This window comes from Salvelinus sp. IW2-2015, unplaced genomic scaffold, assembly GCF_002910315.2.
Source record: "Salvelinus sp. IW2-2015 unplaced genomic scaffold, ASM291031v2 Un_scaffold789, whole genome shotgun sequence".
Taxonomy (NCBI): Eukaryota; Metazoa; Chordata; class Actinopteri; order Salmoniformes; family Salmonidae; genus Salvelinus; species Salvelinus sp. IW2-2015.
The window spans coordinates 283,974-309,462 of record NW_019942614.1 but is presented as its reverse complement, the minus strand read 5'-3'; the positions used below and the strand labels follow the sequence as shown (position 1 = coordinate 309,462).

General features: G+C 43.7%; 2 protein-coding genes across 3 annotated transcripts; both read right to left on the bottom strand.

Annotated features, from left to right (window-relative positions):
- Positions 1-12,362: 12,362 nt before the first annotated feature.
- On the bottom strand, positions 12,363-20,275 carry LOC112068906 (beta-Ala-His dipeptidase). The gene is given in 17 exon segments (XM_070438339.1): positions 12,363-12,813; positions 12,952-13,099; positions 13,193-13,334; positions 13,695-13,912; positions 14,281-14,399; positions 14,631-14,728; positions 14,824-15,021; positions 15,302-15,375; positions 15,378-15,389; positions 16,845-16,865; positions 16,868-16,951; positions 16,954-16,971; positions 16,974-17,004; positions 18,537-18,575; positions 18,577-18,681; positions 19,083-19,293; positions 20,073-20,275. Coding segments are annotated over 17 exon segments (1,644 nt in total). The 5' UTR covers positions 20,102-20,275; the 3' UTR covers positions 12,363-12,716.
- Positions 20,276-20,367: 92 nt separating this feature from the next.
- LOC112068910 (cytosolic non-specific dipeptidase-like) lies at positions 20,368-25,187 on the bottom strand. 2 transcript variants are annotated; one of them, XM_070438338.1, is made up of 12 exons: positions 25,154-25,187; positions 24,846-24,969; positions 24,502-24,645; positions 24,127-24,289; positions 23,471-23,559; positions 23,094-23,291; positions 22,917-23,001; positions 22,550-22,710; positions 22,099-22,263; positions 21,626-21,767; positions 20,959-21,106; positions 20,368-20,784 (listed from the first exon to the last, which is right to left on the bottom strand). In XM_070438338.1, the coding sequence occupies exons 2-12, from the start codon at positions 24,948-24,950 to the stop codon at positions 20,712-20,714; spliced, it is 1,473 nt and encodes a 490-aa protein (XP_070294439.1). In that variant the 5' UTR covers positions 24,951-24,969; positions 25,154-25,187; the 3' UTR covers positions 20,368-20,711. The 2 variants fall into 2 exon arrangements, with proteins under 2 accessions (XP_070294439.1, XP_070294438.1); XM_070438337.1 differs by lacking the exon at positions 25,154-25,187 and having other exon boundaries at positions 24,846-24,974.
- Positions 25,188-25,489: the final 302 nt, after the last annotated feature.

Genomic DNA, 25,489 nt, shown 5'->3' with positions numbered 1-25,489 from the left:
GTGTCTCTCTCTTCCCTCTTATCCCACTTGCTCCGCTTTCTTTCTCTCTCTCTCCCTCTCTCTGTCTCCGCTTAGTCTCTGTCTCTCTCTCTCTCTTTCCCTTCCTCTCACTGCCTCATCTCTCCCACTCTCTCTCCCTCTCTTGCATGCTGGGATGTGTAGGTGCATGCTGGAAGTGTAGACGAGTGCGAAGTGTGTCTGAGTTACACCCCTGTGTTTTTTTTCTCTGTGGTTTTCCTTCTTTCTATTTATATTAAGGCTTTTTCAGTGGTAAATTAGGTTATATTGTACACCTGCTCAAAAAAATAAAGGGAACACTAAACAAACACAAATGTAAACTCCAAGACAATCACACTTCTGGGAAATCAAACTGTCCACTTAGGAAGCAAACACTGATTGACAATAAATTTCACATGCTGTTTGGCAAAGGAATAGACAAAAGGTAAAATTATAGGCAATTAGCAAGACACCCCCAAAAAAGATGATTCTGCAGGTGGTGACCACAGACCACTTTCTCAGTTCCTATGCTTCCTGGGTGATGTTTTTTCACTTTTGAATGCTGGCGTGCTCTCACTCTATGTAGCATGAGACGGAGTCTACAACCCACACAAGTGGCTCAGGTTAGTGCAGTTCATCCAGGGAGGCACATCAATTGGAGCTTGTGGCAAAAAGGTTGCTGCTGTAGTCAGCTAGTGTCCAGAGCATTGGAGCCTCACCAGGAGACAGCCTAGTACATCAGGAACTTGGGAGGAGGCCGTCTAGGATTGGCAACAACCCAGCAGGCAGGACCGGCTACCTGCCGCCTTGTTGCAAGGAGGATGCACTGCCAAGCCCGGCCAAAATGACCTCCAGCAGCCACAAAGGGCCAGGGCAGCAGTTCCAGCAAGCGGTCGGAGAGCCGTCAGTTCTCGACCGAATGGCCAGTCCACCGCCGACCTCATCCGGACACATCCCCCAGCCAAAGGCGGGCCCCGGAGTGCGCCCTTACCACAAAAAGAGCAAGCCACACCCACACCGAACGAAATCCCCAATCTGCCAAACGCGGGTGAGGTGGTAATTTAGTCGCTTTCTTTTTACTGAAAGCGATTGCCAAATCGGCATACTCGGGGGGAATGCACACCGTGGGACCCTGGTCTGGACTCTCCACCGACGTGTCACCGATGGAAACTCCCAGACACCTTCCAGAACACTCCTCTGACCACCCCTGGAGAACCCCCTGTCTCCACGAAATGTTAGGATTGTGCCGGGCCAGCCAGGGAATCCCTAGCACCACTGGAAACGCAGGCGAATCAATAATATAGAGACTGATACGCTCCCTATGATTCCCCTGCGTCACCATGTCCAGGGGAACCGTGGTCTCCCTGACCACCCCTGACCCTAATGGCCGGCTATCTAGGGAGTGCACGGGAAAGGGAGAATCTATCGGCACAAGCGGAACACCTAACCTAAGGGCGAGTCCGCGATCCATAAAGTTCCCAGCTGCGCCTGAATCGACTAGCGCCCTATGCTGGGAAGAGGGAAAAAATGTAAGAAAAAAAATCTAGACAAACATGTGACCAACAGGGGGTTCTGGGTGAGTTTGGTGCTGACTCACCTGGGGTGATCGAGAAGTGTTCCGCCTGCCATCTCGACTCCCAGACGGACCCCCCCAGCTCCGATCGGCCGTGTGTCCTCTCCGACCACAGCTGGTGCAGGGGGGGCCTCCTCCTCCGGTACCCCTCGGCACGGCCCCTCCCAACTCCATCGGAATGGGAGCAGAGGTGCTGGGTGGTGGAACGCACAGGACCCTCTCCGAACGCCCGCGGGCAGCCAGCAGATTGTCCAGTCAGATGAACATGTCAATCAGCTCATCAAGGGAAAGAGCGGTGTCCCGACACGCTAGCTCCCTGCGGACGTCCTCCCGGAGACTACACCGGTAGTGGTCGATAAGAGCCCTGTCGTTCCACCCAGATCCTGCTGCCAGGGTCCGGAACTCCAGCGCGTAATCCTGGGCGCTCCTCTTCTCCTGCCTGAGATGGAATAGTCGTTCTCCCGCCGCTCGGCCCTCTGGAGGGTGGTCAAACATGGAACGAAAACGGCGGGTAAACTCCGGGTAGTGCTCCTTCGCTGAGTCTGGGCCATTCCAGACTGCGTTCACCCACTCCAGAGCATGACCCGTGAGGCAGGAGACGAGGACACTCACCCTCTCCGCTCCCGAGGGAGTGGGTCTTACGGTGGCCAGGTACAGTTCCAGTTGGAGTAAGAACCTCTGGCACCCCGCCGCCGCTCCATCATAATCCCTCGGGAGTGTAAGACGGAGAGCGCTGGAGCCGGGGGATGGGGAGTCCTGAGCTGGGGAAGCCGAAGGTGGAGAGAGGAGACCACTCCTCTCCCATCGGTCCGTTCTCTCCATCATATGATCCATAGTCGATCCGATACGGTGGAGAACGGTGGTATGGAGTGGCACCCGTTCCTTCATCGATGGGAGAGGGTTGGCCGCTGCTCCTGCTGACTCCATTTTCTTGGTGCGGGATTCTGTAAGGTACTGGGTGTCGGGAGTGTGAAGTCAGGCGCAGGAAAACAGAGAGTTCAATATAATGCTCTTTTAATGCATTCACGGTGAACCACGGCCACCCCACTAAACACTGGGAGCTCAAAATAAACTGCCCCAGACACGGGGAACGAAAACAGTCCAGTACTATACACGAACATAAACAAACATGTACGTCTGAAACAAACACCAGGCTTACAATAATCAATCCCGCACAAAGAAACGGGCGGGCCGGCTGACTAATAAAGCCCAACTAATTACAACAAACTGTAAACAGGTGTAATCAATAAACACATAAGGAGGGGGAGAAAAGAATCAGTGGCAGCTAATAGGCTGGTGACGACGACCGCCGAGCGCCACCCGAACGGGAAGGGGAACCTGCTTCGGTCGGAGTCGTGACAAGGAGAGAAGGTAGGCTATGAAAATGTTGCTTATGCGTCGCGGATGAATAAAGTGGTGGTGGTTTTTCTTAATGATCTTGTCGATTGGATGGTTGAGCATGGCATACTTCTCAAAGGTACAGTATGTTTATTCAAGTTACGACGCTTTTTTTTCTGTCAAGAATCTCGACTGTACCGCCTTTTATTTCCAATGAGCTATTGGAGAGCAAGTTATTGCGGTTTGGGAAGTTTGCAAGTTCAATTAAAATTGTCCCGCTGGGTTGCAAACACTCGGCTCTGAAACAGGTTATGTTGTTTCYGCGACAGGTGTTTATGTTTTTGGACCGGAGCAGACTTTGGAGTTATCGTTTAAAGTCAAGAATGAAGTGCCTTAGACTGCTGCTCCCGAGTGCTTGAGGCGTCACTCCAGACACCCTGGTTCAAATCCAGGCTGTATCAAAACTGGCTGTGATTGGGAGTGCCATAGGGCGGTGCCCCTCACACCACATACCCCAGTCAAGCTCATTAGCCTCTTCACTATGTATCTCCTGTAGAAAAACTACATTAAGCCTTTTCTGTTTTATTACTTCTCATACCGAAGCCCTCTTATTCCRGTCCCTTCCCCCAGTAATATTGAGAGAACCTAACCTTAGTACCTCCATATGTAAAAGAGAATGGAAAAACAGAAGAAACCYCAAAGAAACCAGACAAAGAGAGAAAATAACCCTATGAGGCATGATAATCATCATTGTTTTAATTTTCTCTTAACCTTACCACGTTTCCCACTACCTTTTGTTGTCGTGACAGCAGTAGTGTCGTCTGGGTTTGGCCAGCGTTGGCCGTCATTGTAAATAAGAATTTGTTCTTAACTGACTAGTTAAATAAAGGTAAAATAAAAAGTATGACAGCAGACTCTATGGCTTATGCTAGTACGAGTAGTCAACACTGCTTTGAGTGTGAAGATGTTGGCCATAAGCAACATGCTTGCCCGGAAAGGGAGAAGGCGGAGGGCGGGACGCAGATGGTCCTCYTAACGCCTGGGCCCACTGATGTAGGGAGAGTTGGGCCGACAGTGGTAGAGCAGCCACAAGCACCTGTTACTGAGGAACAGGTAGTTTGTGTTGAGGGTACTGAGTTGCAGCTTGTACCAGAGGGGAACAGAGTGTCTGATGTGCAGCAGAAAAATATTGTTGTTGGAGGTAAGGATGGATCTTGGGAGACATTTTCCCAGACTGGTGAAGAGATGCCCAGTACGAGTGATGGGGTACAGGAATGGGTTCAGATGGGGCTAGTCTCCCAGACAGTGGAGGAGATGCCCGGTACGAGTGATGGGGTGCAAGTGTGGAGAGTTGAGAGGGATGTGGCAGAGGGGAGTCAGAGTTCTGTGGCCTCAGTTGAGGACGATCAGGAGAAGGATATGGACATTTTTGATATCCCTGTTGATATGATAGCAGCTGGTGATGACTCCATTTACAATCTAAATGAGGTAAATGGGTTCCTGGACCAGACTTTTGGGAAATCTGTTAAATTGGCAGATTTTTTTATGTTGATAAGTTTGTGAGGTCAACTGTGGTGTTACAGAAGACAGCGGGGTTAGACCAGTTGAGTGTGAAGAAGCGTTTCCGCTTGAGGAAATGTGTTACTGCTGTCACGACAACAAAAGGTAGTGGGAAACGTGGTAAGGTTAAGAGAAAATTAAAACAATGATGATTATCATGCCTCATAGGGTTATTTTCTCTCTTTGTCTGGTTTCTTTGRGGTTTCTTCTGTTTTTCCATTCTCTTTTACATATGGAGGTACTAAGGTTAGGTTCTCTCAATATTACTGGGGGAAGGGACYGGAATAAGAGGGCTTCGGTATGAGAAGTAATAAAACAGAAAAGGCTTAATGTAGTTTTTCTACAGGAGATACATAGTGAAGAGGCTAATGAGCTTGACTGGGGTATGTGGTGTGAGGGCAGTATATACTCAGTCATGGTATAATTTCAGTGCTGGGGTGTCAATTTTGTTTTCCTCAGTCTTAGGGGTGACTGTGGTATCTACAACAGAGATTGTCAAGGGTCGGGTTTTATTGGTGAAGGCGGATGTTATGTTTTTTTATGTTTATGCTCCTAATGAGGGTACAAGAGTATTGCAGTATTTGATCAGATGAAGGAAACCTTAAGACAGTGTGACCAAGAGGGGTGTATGGTTTTAGGGGGGACTGGAAGTGTACTGTTTATTTTACTGTTGATCTCACTGTTGAAGAACCTTGGTCACACTGAATTTCGAGTCCTTGAGACAATGGTGGGAGGCTGGGAAGCCCCAAATACGTGTGTTTTGTCAAAAGTATACTGCTCTGTCTAGTAATGAAGTTAAAGAGACTGTCAGGGCCCTTGAACAGAACATAAAATCTGGTCATCAAAAAGAAAGGAGGACCAAGGCACTCTTCATATAATTAATTAAAATGCCTTTATTAGTATGGCATGTTCAATAGAAACAAAGTTGTTTAAAAACCGACGCGTTTCGGCTGCATGCGCTTCGTCAGGGAGTACAGAAAAAGGAGAATACAATGTCCTCTTTTGAAAGGCTTTTCCAATTAGCCCTAATTAGAAGAGGGAGTGGTTACCAAATTGGACACACCTAGTAAGCAATAATATACACATGAAAAGGTGAAATACTGTAGCTATGTTATCATGAGCATACAACTCCAAGCTAGAAGCATCAAAACCCAGAGAGGCAGTTCCAACCCTAACCATGACTGGGAGAAGTGTCCAGAACAAGAAAGCAATATATTCCACGTACTCCAAAAACAGAACATGAACAACAGTCCAAACATAGCTGAGGGCAATTGAGCAAAATGTCCACTAGATGACAGCAAATGGACCATCACGACCCTACGAAGGGTGAGAATCCATATCTCATTTAAACCAGGGTACTTAGTGGCTGTAGTTTGTAATCAAAAACTTTCCCTTTGGTTTAACTGTTTAAGACGGTCCTTTTCTAATAGAGGCCGGAACATGATCAATACCCATAGCTTGTAGGGAGGCAGGGTTACATGGTGTAAGGACTTGTAGTGTCCTTGCCATTGATTTTACTTTAAGCCTTTTGACGTCATCTCCAGCCTATCTTCAAGATACCACAGATGTGTTGAACAAAATTAAGGAATTGAAGATATAGGTACAGCTTCCTTTTTAGTCACCATGGATGTGGAGTCTCTATACACCACCATTGAACATAACAAGGTTTGGGGCGATGCACATTTTCTTGAGTACCGGCCTGAAACTGAGATGCCTCCTACAGAATTCATTGTATCACTGACTAATGGACTCTTAATCATAACATCTTTATCTTCCAGGACCCGTATTTTCAAACAGGTCAAAGGATGTGCCATGGGAGTTGCTACAGCCTTCTTACGCTGGTTTGTACTTGGGTAAATGGGAAAATGACTTCATTTTGGATCCTTCTAATAACCATTTCTTTGACCGGATTATATGGTGGGGACGCTATATGATGATGTTTGCCTGTTTTGTCCGGCTCAGAAGATGAACTTATTTCCTTCCACAATACCTTAACAGCATTACCTAACATCAAACTAACTATGGAATACAGCAAGGATAACATTCATTTTTTGGACCTCGACATTAGTAAAATGACAAAGGTTGTTTGCACACATCAATCTTTAGGAAGCCTACAGATGGAATACCATTCTGAGGGCAGACAGTTTTCACCCAAAAGGCTAAAAGAGATATTCCTATGGCCAATTCCAAGGAGTCCGCAGAATTTTGCGATCAGGAAACGACTACAGTGTCAAATCTGCTGATTGGAGAATCGCTTTTTGGATGGGCTACAGCGTTCAGGTCCTGAAAGATGCAGGTATAAGGGTGGATTACTTGACAGAGAGACTTGTTACGAAGAGGAGTGCCTCGTGATACATCAGAGAGAGTGTATTTTGTTACAAAATACAGCACTGAAGCAGAGAACATTAAAGAATCATTAAAAATATTGGGGAATCATCCAAAGTGATACGCTACTACGCCAAGTCTTTCCTGAACCACCAGTCATAAGCTTTAAGAGATGTCCTACCCTAAATGACAAATTAGTCACAGTTATCTTCCGGGTGACTCTCAAAAAACTTGGCTTGACAAAACCCAAGGGCTCTTTTAAATGTTACCGTGCAACCATTGCAGTAATATTGCACAGAAAGTATTTTGTTGACACAGCTTCTAAAATGGAGTATTACCTCAAGCATTTTATTACATGCAAAACCACTCATGTCATCTATAGACTGGAATGTCCACAGTGCAAGGTGTTCTACATTGGACGGACAAAGAGACGCCTTCAAGATCGCTTGGCGGACACACAAGTACGCCATACGGGTAGGCAATGAGACTACCCCATGGCAAGGCACTACAAGTCTTACACCATGGTAACCTGCTCCTACAGCTATGGGTATTGATCATGTTCCGGCCTCTATTAGAAAAGGGGACCGTCTTAAACAGTTAAACCAAGGGAAAGTTTTTTGGATTTACAAACTACAGGCACTATACCCTGGTTTAAATGAAGATATGGATTTCTCACCTTCCTGTAGGGTCGTGATGGGTCCATTTGCTGTCATCTCTGTGGAATTTTGCTCATTGCCCTCTAGCTATGTTTGGACTGTTGTTCATGTTTTGCTGTGTTCTGGAGTACTGTGGAATATATTGCTTTTTTGTCTGGACACTTCTCCAGTCATGGTTAGGGTTGGAACTGCCTCTCTGGGTGTTCTGATGCTTCTAGCTTGGAGTTGTATGCTCATGTAATCATAGCTACAGTATTTCACCTTTTCATGTGTATATTATTGCTTACTAGGTGTGTCCAATTTGGTAACCACTCCCTCTTCTAATTAGGGCTAATTGGAAAAGCCTTTCAAAAGAGGACATTGTATTCTCCTTTTTCTGTATCTCTGACGAAGGCCATGCAGCCGAAACGCGTCGGTTTTTAAACAACTTTGTTTCTATTGAACATGCCATACTAATAAAGGCATTTTAATTATATATGAAGAGTGCCTGGGTCCTCTTTCTTTTTGATGAACAATTTACACCTTTTACCAAAGAGCACCTTCTATCTACCAAAATACTATAGTGTACCTTAGTAGCTTCCCTTCCTCCTCTTTCTACTAGAACATAAAATCTATTGAATTGAAGTTGCTCACTCAGAATGACCGGACTAGTCATGAACTAACAGGACAAGAGACATGAACTGAGGTCGTTAAACAACCATCACTAACATAGAGTGGTTGCTGCAACATACTGTCACGCCCTGACCTTAGTTTTTATGTTATTTTTTTTATAATTTTGGTTAGGTCAGGGTGTGACTAGGGTGGGTATGCTAGTTTTGTATTGTCTAGGGTTTTTGTAAGTCTATGGTATGTAGGTCTAGGTGATGTGTAGGTTTATGGTGGCCTGATATGGTTCCCAATCAGAGGCAGCTGTTTATCGTTTTCTCTGATTGGGGATCATATTTAGGTAGCCATTTTCCCTTTTGTGTTCGTGGGTTCTATTCTATGTTTAGTTGCCTGTCTGCACTAGCCATATTAGCTTCACAGTTCGTTTTGTTATTTTGTTCATTTTGTTCAGTGTTCATTCTTTAAAATAAGAAGCATGTACGCTTATCACGCTGCGCCTTGGACTCCTCCTTACGACGGCCGTGACACATACAGACTCAATCTCTTGCTATAAATTGAATAAATGGATTTAATAAAGGTATCACTAGTCACTTTAAATAACATCACTTTAATAATGTCTACATATCCTACATTACTCATCTCGTATGTATATACTGTATTCTATACCATCTACTGCATCTTGCCTATGCCGCACAGCCATCATTCATCCATATATTTATATGTACATATTCTTATTCATCCCTTTACATTTGTGTGTATGAGGTAGTTGTTGTGAAATTGTTAGATTACTTGTTAGATATTACTGCACTGTCGGAACTAGAAGCACAAGCATTTCGCTACACTCGCATTAACAGTCTGATGGCCTTTCAGCTGTTTTTCAGTCTCTCGGTCCCAGCTTTGATGCACCTGTACTGACCTCACCTTCTGGATGATAGCATGGTGAACAGGCAGTGGCTCGGGTGCCCGACAGGATGCTCTCGATTGTGCATCTGTAAAAGTTTGTGAGTGTTTTTAGTGACAAGCCAAATTTCTTCAGCCAAATTTCTTCAGCCTTCAGCCTCCACACTGTCTGTGTGGGTGGACCACTTCAGTTTGTCCGTGATGTGTATGTCGAAGAACTTAAAACTTTCCACCTTCCCCACTACTGTCCCGTCGATGTGGATGGGGGATGCTCCCTCTGCTGTTTCCTGAAGCCCACGATCATCTCCTTTGTTTTGTTGACGTTGAGTGAGAGGTTATTTTCCTGACACCACATCACCTCCTCCCTGTAGGCCGTCTCGTCGTTATTGGTAATCAAGCCTACCACTATAGTGTCGTCTGAAAACCTTATGATTGAGTTGGAGGCATGTATGGCTACACAGTCATGGGTGAACAGGGAGTACAGGAGAGGGCTGAGAACGCACCCTTGCGGGGCTCAAGTGTTGAGGATCAGCGGGGTGGAGATGTTTTTTCCTACCCTCACCACCTGGGGGTGGCCCGTCAGAAAGTCCAGGACCCAATTGCACAAGGCGGGGTRGAGACCCAGGGTCACGAGCTTAATGGCGAGTTTGGAGGGTACTATGGTGTTAAATGCTGAGCTGTAGTCAATGAACAGCATTCTTACATAGTTATTCCTCTTATCCAGATGGGTTTGGGCAGTGTGCAATGTGATGGCGATTGCGTTGTCTGTGGGCCTATTGGGGCGGTAAGCAAATTGGAGTGGGTCTAGGGTATCAGGTAGGGTGGAGGTGATATGATTTTTGACTAGTCTCTCAAAGCACTTCATGATGACAGAAGTGAGTGCTACGGAGAGATAGTCATTTAGTTCAGTTACCTTAGCTTTCTTGGGAACAGGAACAATGATGCCCATCTTGAAGTATGTGGGCACAGCAGACTGGGATAGGGATTGATTGAATATGTCCGTAAACACACCAGCCAGTTGATCTGCGCATGCTATGAGGACGCGGCTAGGCATGCTGTCTGGGCCGGCAGCCTTGCAAGGGTTAACACGTTAAATGTTTTACTCACGTTGGCCACGGTGAAGGAGAGCCCACAGGCTTTGGTAGCGGGCCGTGTCAGTGGCACTGTATTGTCCTCAAAGCGAGCAATGAAGTTGTTTAATTTGTCTGGGATCAAGACGTCGATGTCCGCAACGGGGCTGGTTTACTTTTTGTAATCCGTGATTGACTGTAGATCCTGCCACATACGTCTCGTGTCTGAGCCGTTGAATTGCAACTCCACTTTGTCTCTATACTGATGCTTTGCTCGTTTGATTGCCTTGCGAAGGGGATAGCTACACTCTTTGTATAAGGGTGCCTTGATTAGATCTCGCTTTGCTACCCTCAAGGATATGGATGCTCCTAAGGCCTTTTGTTTTTACCTAGGGCAGTAGACATTGCAACGCAAACAGATGGTCTGCTTTCGTTTCCCTGATGGGAAGGTGACCACGGATGATGGTGAGATGCGCCAACATGCCGTGGATTTCTACTCTGCCCTCTATAAGGCAGAGGATTGTGATCCTCTGTGTCCTGAACAGTTGTTACATGGACTTTCTCAATTGGGACCGGAGTGGAGAGCTGCTTCCTGGCATCGATGGTTTACCATCTGATTTCTATAAGCATTTTGGACGTGGACGTGGTGGGCATGCTGGAGGGGATGTTGGCAGCGAGACTGAGGGTTGAGTTTGCCTATTACAAATTGGTTAATAACATTGGGCTGTTTATGAGTATGTGGGGTATTCAGAGGTTGTTGTGTTTATTTACAGTGGAGGAAGTTTTGGTGTTGTGTTTTTAATTGATGTTTAACCATGTTTTTGTTTGTTTGAGTGTTTATTGTGTTGTGGGTTCCCAGACCCCAATTTTTTTTTAACTCTCTCTCTCTCTCTCTCTCTCTCTCTCTTTTCCTCTCTCTGTCTCTCTGTCTCTCTCCCTTCCTCTCACTGCCTCCGTCCGTCTCTCTCTTTCTCGCTCTCTTTTCCTCTCTCTCTGTCTCTCTCTCTTCCTCTCGTTGTCTCCTTGTCCTTGTTTCTTTCAATTTCTATTTCAATACAAGGGCTTTATTGGCATGGGAAACATATGTTAACATTTCCAAAGCAAGTGAAGTAGATAATAAACAAAAGTGAAATAAACAATAAAAATGAACAGTAAACCTTACACTCCCAAAAGTTTCAAAAGAATAAAGACATTTCAAATGTCATATTATGTGCAAACAGTTAAAGTACAAAAGGGAAACTAAATAAACATAAACATGGGTTGTATTTACAAAGATGGTGTGGCAGGTAGCCTAGTGGTTAGAGCGTTGGGCCAGTAACCGAAAGGTTGCTGGATTGAATCCCCAAGCTGATAAGGTAAAACTCTGTTGTTCTGCCCCTGAACAAGGCTGGTAATCCACGGTTCCCTGGGCGCGGTTCTTGCTGCTGTGATGGCACACTGTATTATTTCACCCAGTAGATATGGGAGTTTATCAAAATTGGGTTTGTTTTCAAATTCTTTGTGGGTCTGTGTAATCTGAGGGAAATATGTGTCTCTAATATGGTCATACATTTGGCAGGAGGTTAGGAAGCGTAGCTCAGTTTCCACCTCATTTTGTGGGCAGTGTGCACATAGCTTATCTTTTCTTGAGAGCTCGGTCTGCCTACGGCAGCCATTCTTAATAGCAAGGCCATGCTCACTGAGTCTATACATAGTCAAAGGTTTCCTTAAGTTTGGGTCAGTCACAGTGGTCAGGTATTCTGCCACTGTGTACTCTCTGTTTAGGTCCAAACAGCATTCTAGTTTGCTCTGTTATGTTGTTATTTCTTTCTAATGTGTCAAGTAAATATCTTTTTGTTTTCTCATGATTTTTGTTGCTGACCTGGCTCTGTGGGGTCTGTTTGTTTGTGAACAGAGCCCCAGGACCAGCTTGCTTGGACAGTCTCTCTCTCTCCCTCTCTCTCTCTGACTGACACAGTGACCTGTCGGCATAATCAATGAAAACACACCTGTTGCTTCCTCCTAATCTCATGTAATGTCTGCATAACCCTGCCCCCTCCCAGCCCAGCCCACTCTCTCTGACAGACATCCACACTGACTGACTCACTTGACTCCAGCTAAAGGTGACAGACAGACAAGTCACACAAATAAGTAATGGATGATATCTATCTGAAGTGCAATATAAAAATGTTTTTGTTCAAGGTGAAAGACACAAGTGTGGTGACTCCCCTCTTTTCTGGAAATGTTCTTTATTTTTTTTAACATTTGGATCTTTTAACATTTGGATAACACTTAAGTGTTTATTGAGTCAGCCACTCCTCCATCACCAATACATTGATTTCACAAGACATGCCACCGTTTGTCTTTGACCCCTTTATTAGTTAATCCACAGTAGAATACATGCATAAAATACAAATAGTAGAAATAGTTATTCTAGAGGGTGCTAAAATGTTGTACTTATGGTAAGTAATTAACCTCATCCAGGCTATGTAATAATAACTGTTCAAAGGTGGTTATATTTGTCCTGTTTCACACATGTACAAGTGTGTAACCTATTCATTGTGTGGTGAAATGGACATGTGTTGTTTGCATATCACACTCCCCCTGAGAAACCCTGGGAGAGTTGAGTCTCAGCATGGGATCAGCCATTATTGATGGAAACCCAGGCACTCAACTAGCACAATACTGTCACCTACAGCATAATTATCATGGTCACAGCTTGGATGGAAATATATCCTGCATCTTCTGTAGTAGTGAGATCTCATAAAAATAAGCAGCTAACAGCRTCGTCCCCTCAATGTAGTTGTACCTGAGAGAGAAACACAAGATTCAGTATTTTACTGAAGATGACGTTTGCCATGATTAATCTGCCGTGTAAAAAAATCAAAAACAAATTTAGGGGAGAAACGTCTGGAATCGTATCTCTTCTTTTCTCATCTCCTCTTACCTACTGATCTTCTCGTTCTGAGAGTGCTCTCCATCATCATGGCCACCTAGGGGCAGCATCATCACACTCTTGCCTGTCTCCTCCTGGAAGTTCTGAGCGATAGGGATGGTGGAGCCCTCACGGATAACCTCCGGGTCCACTCCAAACACTAGCACAAGGGTAAACCGCATCTTAACTTAAACAATGAAGTTAGACATGGTTTCAAATGAGAGAGGTTATGTAAATGGCCTCTACAACTGACCCTCTCTGACTGCCCTTTGTCCGGCAACGTACTGTGGGTCCTTCAGGTTAGCCACCCATGGTTTAGCCCCAACAGTTGCGGTCACCCTCAGCCTGTTAGGGCTTTTTAGAGTGGAGAAGACCTGCTGAAGGTGCTCCTTCACCTGTGAAACATGGCATTGTGACAGGGGAGAGTTGGACATGGAGGCTTGAAGAGGGTGGCTATGTTAGGATTGGTCTCGGGGTTTTAAATATACACATTGACTCTTAGAGTGACCAAGATAGAGCGAGCCAACTTTTCTATACTGTACACTTACTCAGAGACCAATACATTTACGTTTTGGTAATTTAGCAGACGCTCTTATCCAGAGCAACTTATAATCACTTACTACTCACCCACTGGTTACGGGGTTACAGGGTGTCCGTGCTTGTATTTTAATCCTTAAAGGATTTGTTATGGGTATTCTCCTGTCCCAACCCTGGTACACCTGTCATTCAAACCATGACAGGTAGATACTCTGTACCTTCCTCTCCACATCTGGAGGGTCCATGTTGGAGACCTGTCGGATGGAGAACTTCCCTGTGACCTGTTTGGGGATGACAGTTTTGGTGCCTGCTTCTGAGAAGGCCCCCTGGATCCCATGGGTGGACAAGGATGGGTTACGCCATCGAGCCATGAGGACTTCCTCCTGTATATATATTAACACACTTTGTTTGTATTTTAAAGATATATATATTTTACCTTTATTTAACTAGGCAAGTCAGTTAAGAACAAATTCTTATTTTCAATGACGGCCTAGGAACAATGGGTTAACTGCTTTGTTCAGGGGCAGAACGACAGATTTTTACCTTGTCAGCTCGGAAATTCGATCTTGCAACCTTTCGGTTACTAGTCCAATGCTCTAACCACTAGGCTACCTGCCGCCCCATGTTATATAGCTCAGATAGTGTGTATCCCCAAAAAAGTAAGCACACTCTGTCAAACATCGACTTCTACAGTACTCACTGACAAAACATGTCTTCCTCCTCACGCCCAGATGAGTTTAGTATAGCCAACTCCAATGGTTGTTATGCCAATTTCAATGTTTGGCATGACAATGATAGCCACACTTTTCATCTCCTCCAGGTCAAAGCTGATGTTGTCATAGAGCTTCCTCTCATCCTCAGTGAGGGGCGCGACATCATCAGTGACCCCAGGAACCAGGATCTTACCTGTGTGATCTAACAGACTTCCGGTTTGGGAGGAATAAGAAATAATGAAAACATTTTGGAATGAAACATGTTTTAACTAGAACTGAGTTTGGGTAAGCACCTTAGCACACATACACCTTTATCTTATTTTTTTGCTTGGCGCAGGGACTTCTGACCTGAACTATAACGGAATTAAATGATAATTTTTACTATCAGACAAGAGAGGCCTATCTTTTCTTGACAATTGGATAGAGCTGTCACTCAAACGCCTCTGTATCTCACCCAGTAATGCTATCAGATCTGACATGGGCTCCTGGATAGAACCCCCATACACTCCAGAATGGAAGTCCATTTTAGGGCCATCAACCTGAAACACATAAACAGAGGAAGTACTGAACAAATGGTGCCCTGGTAGAGTGTGTCATATTTTATTTTGACCAATCAAATGAGCTATATCATCACCTCCACAAAGAAATAGCTGCTCCCTCTGGCTCCATAGGTCAGGGCTGGGGTTCTGCTCGCCCACACGTTGTCAGAGATCACTATGAAGTCCACATCTGCAAAGAAGCTGTCGTTTCTCTTCCTGGTCAACTCCAACAGACCGTATGAGCCCACCTCCTCCAGACCCTCAATGATGAGTTTTATATTCACTGGTATCTCCTGAAACCAATAGATCCAGGCAATACTACCAGTCAGTGACCCTTCTCTTATTCACATACTGTTTGACTCCCCTACAGTCCCACAAATTGTTTTATATTCAGACTCACAGATTACCCCAAACATTGAGGTTATGATACATACATTACAGAATCCCTTTAATAATCATTGCTATGTAAAGCACACTGCATGGGTTAGATCATTTCTGAAAACTAACTAGAGACTGCAAGCAGAACATTAAGATTCAGAATTTCAGCTGTGCTGTTTCAGGGCAAATCCTAACCTTCTCTGTGGCCTGGTAGGACTCCACAGCATGAAGCCAGGCAAGGACCGGCCCTTTGTTGTCCGTGGCCCCTGCCCATACAGGTTACCTGGGAACCAAAACCATGAGCCACCTTCATCCTCATATTTTTTTTTATTTATTTTTTTTATTTATTATTATTATTTTATTATTAATTTTTTTTTTGGGGGGGGGGTGGATCAGCTTAATATTGCGGAAAGAATGTTGTTTCCAATGTAATTGTCTGCATCATTTCCAATCCCCCATATTTTTTTGGGTAAATATATATATCCATTCACGTATGCATACATATACACATACTGTATATACATACACATACCTACATGACATACATACTTTTTTTTAAAGAGTATACCTTTATTATTATTCCCTGCAAACCCTACCACCGATCCCCAATTGGAGTAAACTGATAAACATTTCTGTTTTTACCTTCAATTTATACATCTTATGCACATTTACAGACACAGTCTACTTTATAATAGTTCTCTCTTGTTTGTTTCTTAGTCCTTCCTTATTTCTGTTGTCCATCCAGTTTGATTTCCACTTGTAACTGTGCTATTTCACAATAGTTCCGCACTATACACATTTCACACGATCCCGTATGCCCTACATGGTTTATCTTGTTATTAGTCCCACCCTTCAGCTCCACTCAACCTTTCCCATCTATCTTCCAACATCATCCATTTCGGATTTTTATTTGCCATATATTTTTCATCCTATTTTGCCATAATTTTTCATCCTCATATTGTCACATTTGTAATACCAGGGTACATTAGCTAGCTGAAGCTGGCCTATGAATAGCAGGCAGGCAACCTGGTTGTGATTTATATCATCTAAGGTTTATTAAAAGATCCCGTATGGGAGCAGCAAAACAGTGAGTGGACATTCCTCTTCTCTAAGTAATCAAACTTTGATTTGTTTAAAATATCCCATTTTGGCTCAGCAAAACAGTTGTGGACATTCCTCTTTTGTAACGGCAGTTATTTCGTCCTCCTCATCGGACGAGGAGAGGCGAGAAGGATCGGAGACCATGTACAGCGTGGTAAGTTTCCATGATTTAATAACATGAAAACAATATACAATTACAAAATAACAAAACAAACCTAACCGTCACAGTCCGTGGCACAACACTGACACAGAAAACAACCACCCACAAAATCCCAACACAAAACAAGCCACCTATATATGATTTCAATCAGGGACAACGATTGACAGCTGCCTCTGATTGAGAACCATATTAGGCTGAACAAGAAACAGACAAACTAGACACACAACATGGAATGCCCACCCAGCTCACGTCCTGACCAACACTAAAACAAGCAAAAACACTAAGCACTATGGTCAGGACGTGACATCTTTTCTCTAAGTAATCAAACTTTGATTTGTTTAAAATATCCCATTTTGGCTCAGCAAAACAGTGAGTGGACATTACGTTCACTCAAAATTTACTTTTTTGTCCAGCTCCTGTTATTATTTTGGACATACATCAAACCTCTCATTCATGGCATGTGACATGCAGCAATACCTTTGATTTCTGTTAGATTGAAGGGTCTGTGGTCCAACCGTCCACCATCTTGGCTGGCTGGACATCCACATGGCCGTAGATACAGAGAGTAGCTTTCTTTGGGTCCTCTCAAATTCAGCCAGTATCACGGTGGAAGCGGCACAGTCTCCCCACTGGGCAGCTTATGTGATAGACCTGAAAAGTACATTCTTTAAAATTCTTGTCAATCAAGGGGTGCTGTTTTCGCATTAGCATAAATGGCTCAACAGATTAAACTGCCTCTTCTTTAATTATTGCTCTTACTATATGCATATAAATAATACCGTTGGAAAGAAAACAATCTCCAGTTTCTAAAACCGTTTCAATTTTGTCTCTGAGTGATTCAGAAGTCATTTCACAGCACTTTCCATGACCAAGAACATAAAATCAAGATGTTTTGTGCTGGCTTCAAAGCTCTGCCTATATATGGTCATCCTCTTATGACCCGAACAACTCACTGGCCTTCCTCTGGGTGTCTAGAGGACGTCAGAGGAAAAAATTTCTTGTCTATCTGGGACTGACGTGAAATGAGAGCAAAATCTTTGGCATGACCGACAACTTCCGGTTCTCGATTGGATGGAATTAGAGCTACGTTTTTCTTGTGTTGTGCGGCCATTATTATCTCCGTGTCGAAGTTTGTTTGATACATGTGACCAGATCATCGTAATGTATGTTTTTTCAATATAGTTTAATCAGATTATTTGAATTTTTTAGGGAGTTTTGCGTGTTTCAGTTGTTAGATTTTAGTATCGTTTGAGAAAATACGTGCCACTCCACCGGTACCTGTGCTAATGGAGTGGGAAAGAACGACTCTGAACGCAACCACACACTCATCTTGACAATGGACACTTTGATCAACATTCTGATGAAAGAGCAGCCATAGTAAGACCCAATTTACGATGTTATATCATATCGTTGTGCATGTGATCTTGCCGTGGGCGCCCAGCCGAATCTGCCTGGTATAGCTATGCTAATTTAGCGCTACATTTTGTTTTCGTTATAAAACTTTATAAATCTGAAATATTGTTTGGATTCACCAGATGTTGGGCTTTCAATATCTGTACGCTGTGTATTTTTCTGAAATGTTTTAAAATGAGTAATTAGTTATATGACGTTGGTCTCTGTAATTATTCTGGCTGGGTCGGCACCTTTTCAGAATGCAGCTGCAATGTAGAACTGTGATTTATACCTGAAAATGCACATTTTCAAAAAAAAAACTATGCAATACCTAAATATGTTATCAGACTGTCATCTTATGAATTTGTTTTTGGTTAGTGGCTATAATATATTTTATTTAGTCGAATTAGTGATAGCTACTGACGCAGGGAAAAACTGTTGGGAGTGAAAAAATCCTCTCCTTTGCTAACGTGGTTAGCTAATAGATTTACATATTGTGTCTTCCCTGTAAAACATTTTAAAAATCTGAAATGGTGGCTTTATTCACAAGACCTGTATCTTTCATCTGGTGTCTTGGACTTGTGATTTAATGATATTTAGATGCTACAAGTTACTTGTGACGCTATGCTGCTATGCTAATCAGTGTGTGGGGGGTGGGGGGTGCTCCCGGATCCGGGATTGATACTCGTGAAAAGGTTAAGACAAACTATTACACCCAATTGTGTGACATTATCTGGAGAATAATAGGCATGACTGATGGTGTGTATTGTAGCCTACCTGATGAGTGCCTACATCTGCAAAATCCACTGTGCCTCCATATCTCTTGGCTCCTCACTGCTGTAATGTTCAGGATACTTTCAACTTCTCCTCATTTTGTGTGATCTCCTGAGTCACTCTGAACAGCAACCCACTCCTTCAGCCTCTGAGTCAGGCACCAACCAGAAAAGGGTCAGACTATTGCATAGATTGTATAATAATAACTAGACACAGCCATAGACTGTCTAGGGCAGGGATACGTGCAGAGAACACTGCAACAGCCCCGCTGACCCACATTCAGAATCATTTTGATGACTTTATCAGAGACCACAGTATTTATCATGAAAGTGTTAAACCCCTTCCCATTTATTCTCTCTCTCTCTCTCTCTCTGATTCTCTCTCTCTCTCTGATTCTCTCTCTCTCTCATTATTTTGCTTCGGTTTCTCTCTATTCACCTCGCTACAGCACAAGAACATGTATATTTGTATCATTGTACAGTTCAGTAACAGAGAGTAGATATGAGTCCCAACTCCAAGTAGAATGTCATAATAGTGCTCATTCCTCACCTGAACAAACTGATTTTGGTGGTCATCTATGTATTGAAACAGTGGTTCCAACATGCCTGCAGCTCCAGGAGAAGAGGAAGAGGAGGAAGAAGAGGAAGCCGATGTGTGGAGTAACAGGAACGCAACATCAATGAACTTCGTCTGGGAGGGAGAGTAAGACGCCACAGGAAGCCAGGTCGCAGTTGCAAATGAGAACTTGTTCTCAACTAGCCTACCCGGTTAAATAAAGGTGAAATAAAWAWAAWAAAAAATTATAATAACCAAGTAATAACTTCCTCCATACCGTACATTCTATCAATATTTGCCTCAATCTAGTTCTACTGGCTTCTACTTGTCTCTAGCTACTGACTTATATACTTGTAGAGGTGTGGGTGGTTTGGTGAGTGTAGATTTCCATGTTCCTCCTGAGAGTGTGGGGGCATAGAAATAGAATTCCAAAACAACACACAGCAGTGACTTGAATGGAGTTGTCTGTTCTAGTAATTCAATGTCTATGGTTGTAGGTAGTCTCTGGTATCTGATTGACTTGATTGGACTCTGCCAGGGCTTGAGGATCAATGATCAGGGTCAGTGTGAACCAACACACGACTTAGCACTGTCTCAACTGGGATTACTGTTTAACTTTCTAACAGAACTAATACAGAGGATGAAAGATGATAACAGAAGTTACAGTTGGTGATGCCATAATACTGTCTTAACAATATCTAGGCTACAGTACACTACACCAGCAAGCTTAGCTGCTCATGCAAACCATGTTATGCATACACACTCACGACCCCACTCAGGTCGTCATACAATCATATTGATGTTCAATATCACACACACACTTTTCTGTTATGTTACAAGTAATTGCACCCTTCTTCTTCATCATACCATCTATGAACATGCAGCCACTTCTGTTTTTCCATGACAAAGTCTTTGTAGTGCACTTAATTAAGGAAGTCCATGAAAAAAATGTATACATGTTTTGCTAAAATAGTAAAGACTCACCATAATGCTGAAGAAAAGAGTGTTTCCATGTTTCAAACATAAGGAGAGAACTGCAATTTTTGCTGCTCTTTTTTTTTGTGGCTGCTCTTATGTCTTGGAGTCAGGGATGGTATTGTGAAACACTTCTTTATGTCTTGGAGTCAGGGATGGTATTGTGAAACACTTCTTTATGTCTTGGAGTCAGGGATGGTATTGGGAAACACTTGTTCTTTATATCTTGGAGTGGTGGATATTGGTTAACACTTGACAATGTTCTTTCTAAAGAATCCCAGATGAAAAGGATTATGAAAACATATAGTGCGTCAAACCAGTTTTATTTGCTGTATCAAGTAGATATTTGTATGTGAATGAGAGAGAAATTGAGAGAGAGAGACATTGAGAGAGAGAGAAAGGAGGAACGTGAGGGAGGAGGAAAGATTCAGAAAGAGAGAGAGAGAGAGAGAGAGAGAGAGAGAGAGAGAGAGAGAGGCAGAGTGTTGAGGCTATATCAGATGCCAAGAACTCACAGGGTTTCTGGAATGTTTTGCTTAGAGGGAAAGAAACAAGAAAAGTTACAAAGCCAGACTCCCCTGATGGGATCACATACAAGCTAAACATTATAGAACTGTCTTTCAACAGTGGTGATGAAAAGAGGTGCTCTCAGTCCTTCTTGAGATGGGCCACTTCATGGAGGTATGCGATGAACAACTTGGTCCCCTCTATGTAGTTGTACCTGGGAAAGGAATGGGTGAGAGAAAACAACATGTCCTCAACCAGTCCTATAAACAGAAATAAGACACGGTTGATACGTCTATGTGTGTGTGTTCGTGTGTGCATGCGTAAAAATCTATAAATGTTCATCGTCATTTTTTAAATACATACTGTATTAGGAGATTGAAGGGCTAACCTGCTCATCTTCTCGTTCTGGGAGTGGAGGCCGTCGTCGAAGCCTCCGATGGGCATCATGATGATGCTCTTACCGGTCACGTCCTCAAAGGTCTTGGCGATGGGGATGGTTCCCCCTTCACGGATCAGGTCTGGCTCCACGTTAAACACTAGAGGAAATCAATGACAAGTCTGACTGCGTCATAATGCATTATACCTGTAGTAGAGGAAAACCAACTGTAACCAGTGGGATTAGAAGCCAGGTCTCCTGCTCACCAAGTCAATTTCTTAACCGTTAGACCAAGAGTTCATCCGCAAGGTCAAAGGGTGTCATTTGGGAATACAAGCCTCAGACAGGGCTACCTCTTTGCGAGATTGTCATTCCAAGTCCTTTCTGCTACACAAACATTACAATACCGCTGCACTGTCCTGCCTTAACCACTGATAGGTCTACAATACAACCACAGCACACTGGCTTCTTTTAGTGATAAGGATATGTATCTATGTCTGGTAACTCTAAAGACTACAGATAGGCCTATCACTGTGAATCTACTGTTGTGCAATACATGTCCACAGTCAGCTACCATACAGTAATCATTACCCCTATGACCACTGTTCATACAAACACACACACAGACAGCATAATAAATGTCCTTTGGTTTGTCCAGAGCAGAGTTGTCTAACTGTACCTCTCTTCACGGCTGCTTTCCCTGCATCGTACAGGGGGTGCTTGGTGTCTGCTAACCAGGGCTTAGCCCCGATGATCATGGTCACCTTCAGCTTGTTGGGGCTCTTTCTCTTGGCAAACACAGAGTTCAGGTAGTCTGTGACCTACAACAGAACAAATATGTAACAGGCATACATGCAGTCTTCACGTCTATTTCATTAACTGAAACCAAACTGAAATAGTGAATAACTGAATAGTAAATGAACTGAATGAGCAGAATGAGCAGAATGAGCAGAATGAGCAGAATGAGCAGAATGAGGGACATTATAATAGTGTAACAACCTGGATGAATGTTTCCTGATCTTGGATGTATTGTATATAGAGAGTCTGAAGGTGAGAACAATTCCAGAAATGTGTGTGAACCGTGTGTAACTGCATGTAACTGTGTTTGTTGCAACTGTACAATGCACTGGGTGAGAGGTGACTACCACCCACCTGTTTCTTGACCACTGCTGGGTCCATGTTGGGGACCTGTCGGATGGAGAACTTGGCAATGACCTTAGCAGGGATGACCGTCTTAGAGCCAGGGCCAGAGAAGGCTCCCTCGATGCCATGGATGGTAACGGTAGGGTAACGCCAACGATGGGCCAGCAGATCTACCTGAGAAATCAAATCAGATCAACTCTTATTTGTCACATGCACCGAGTATAACAAGTGCAGACTTTACCGTGAAGTGCTTACTTACGAGCCCTTTCCTAACAAGGCAGTTAAAAAGTACGAAAATGTACAAATAGATAAAAGACAATAAAATAACACAATAAAAAAAACATAAAAAATAACAATAACGAGGCTATATACATACTGGCTATATACAAACAGAGAAACAGAGATAGGAGGAGCGAAAACCTTAAAAAAAACACAATAAATCCACTCCCCTGTGCATCACCTTGTTGCTGTACATGAGTTGGCTGACGCCAATCTTGGACTTAAAGCTCTCAATGTCAAACTCAATGTCCTGGTACATCTTCCACTCTTCGTCTGAMAGTGYGGCGACGGCCTCTCTGATGCCTGGAATGAGGATCTTTCCACTGGGGCTGATCAGTGTGTCTGGGGGGGAGAGATAGGTCAACACACAAGCAGTCCTTATGGACACACATTTGTAGGGATATCTAAWACTTTATTATTTCTGCCAATAGAGAGCTCACACAGACACACGGACGATAGCTTTGCATGCAAACATGAGCCAGAGATACCTATACAGTAGGTGTTAAGATAGTATTACAAACTGTCACTCAAAGAGGTTAAAAACTCACCCAATATGCCGATCAGATCTGTCATAGGCTCTATAACAGTGCCTCCATACACCCCTGAGTGTAGGTCCTGTTTTGGGCCCTCTACCTACCAAAAATACAAATTCACTATGGCTATTCATTAGTGATCTTGAAAAAGTAACGTCCCACAGAACTGGAAATGCCCCCAGCCCATCCTACCTCAGCAAAGAAGTAGCAGTTCCCCCTGGTCCCGTAGGTGAGGGCGGGGCGTCGGCTCAGCCAACCACAGTCTGAGATGATGATGTAATCGACGTCGGAGAAGAACGTGTCTCTCTGCGCCACGATCATGGCGTCCAGGCCATTGGACCCGGTCTCCTCCATCCCCTCGATGACGAACTTCACATTGACTGGCAGGTCCTGCATGGGGAGAGGGCAGGGGGTGGAGAGGAGGAGAAGGGGGAAAAATAATWATTATTATAACAAAGGAAGGCTCACTAATAATGGTCAGTTAGACTGCAACTTAACTTGTTTCACCACATCTTGTCTCTACATCTCCTATGAGTTCACTCTGATATCTCTTCTTACTGTACACTCACAATGCTGAGGGCCTGATAGACCTCCACTGTATGGATCCAGGCTAAGACAGGGGCCTTGTTGTCAGACGCCCCTCTGCCGTAGAGGTTTCCTTAGGGGTAGAATCAAAGTATTTATTTTCAAATAAATGTCCATTATGTTCAGCTCACATTGACATTTAACATGCATGTATCAATTGCATCAGTTATATTTCATTGGTTCAAAATATGTATGGTTAAAAATCATCCCACACCCAAGTACTTGCTTCATTCCTTCACATTAGCTACAATATCTAATGGCTGTTAGTTGTAGATAGATGTTTCTATGCGTTGGGTCGAGAATGGATTACTGTAAAGCACTGTAAAAAATCCTTATAATACATTTGATTGCTGTGACTGTGAATGCCTGGAATCCATAGTTTACAGTTGGAACCCGTAACCTACCCTTGGAACATAGTCTACTGTTGCAACCCATAGCCTACTGTTGGAACCCATAGCCTACCCTTGAAAGATAGCCCACTGTTGCAACCCATAGTCTACTGTTGGAACCCACAGCCTACCGTTGGATACCATAGACTACTGTTGGAAGCCATAGCCTACCATTGGAAGCTATACCCAACCGTTGGAACCCACAGCCTACCGTTGGATACCATAGACTACTGTTGGAAGCCATAGCCTACCGTTGATGTCTGTCAGGTTGTAGGGTTCAGTGGCCCAGCCGTCCTCTAGCTTAGCAGGCTGGACATCCACATGTCCGTACACACAGACTGTATGCTTACTGGGGTCACTGCCAAACTGGGCTGTCACCACCTTGGGTAAGGCCACTGTCTTGCCATCAGGCAGCTAAGCATGATGATAAAAGACACGGTAGATGCAGAAAATGACCTGAATACAGTTTGCAAGGCAGGGAGCATTTCTGTTAACACCCAACTTTTAGTATTTATTTCTGCAAACCAGTCTGATCTGCTACCAAAGGACTTTAAAGACTAAGCTAAAAGCAAACAAAAAGATCCTATAACATAATCATTAAGTTGACCACATTTCAGAAAACTGACCTCTTGTACGCCGATGTCCACTAGTTCCACCTTCCCTCCCATGGCTTGTAGTTTCTCAGCCGTCATATCCATCATGCGATGGCAGTCTGGCCTCCTCAAGACATCACTGGAGTCGCTCTCTACAGCAACCCAGTCCCTCAGAGTCTAACACACACACACACACACACACACACACACACACACACACACACAACCACAGAGCACACACACACACACACACATCAGGCACACACACACACAGACACACAACACACAGGTCACACACACACGTAATTTATTTTAATGAAATATTGTATTTATCAGATAATAAAACAGACCAAATCATTATTCTGTTTAGAACTTGCCTGTACATATTCCTCCTGATGGCTGTCAACATACTGGCTCAGCTCATCATACTCAAAATAAGTGATGAGGATGAGGAGAGACACTTGAGATAACAAAAGGAGCATGGAAGGCAGTTGCCAGATCGTCATCTCTAAAAGAATAGAAGGATTTATTCACTGAAAATTAAGCAATGAGGAAAGCAAATTTAAGAAGAGACATTAATATACAACAAATTATTACATTCTTAAAAAGCTAATTGTTATAATCTCATTATGTTCATATCTTCTGTTTCTTCAACTTTTAAACCTATAACGACAAATAAAATAAGTCTTACCGGTAGCCTTGTAAGTTTGGTACTTCTTTTATGTTGCCCTTGTCTTCAGAACCCACTCGGACTTGGAGTCTCGGGGAGCACAACAGGGTTTTATTATCCGTTAACTGGCTCACTCCTGTGGGAAGGGTCGCGAGGTCAAGCCCTTTTCCTGGAGAGAAGCCGCAGCAAGCTGACAAATGACATTTTTCTCGCTGACAAGCAACAATTGTGGCACAATTGATCAACTCCAGAAAGAATGCATGCTGGTGTCCCTCGACATTAACAACATTAGTAATGAACAAAATACAGTGAAGGACTTTAATAGTCCGGTAAATTTGTGGGGCCTTGCCT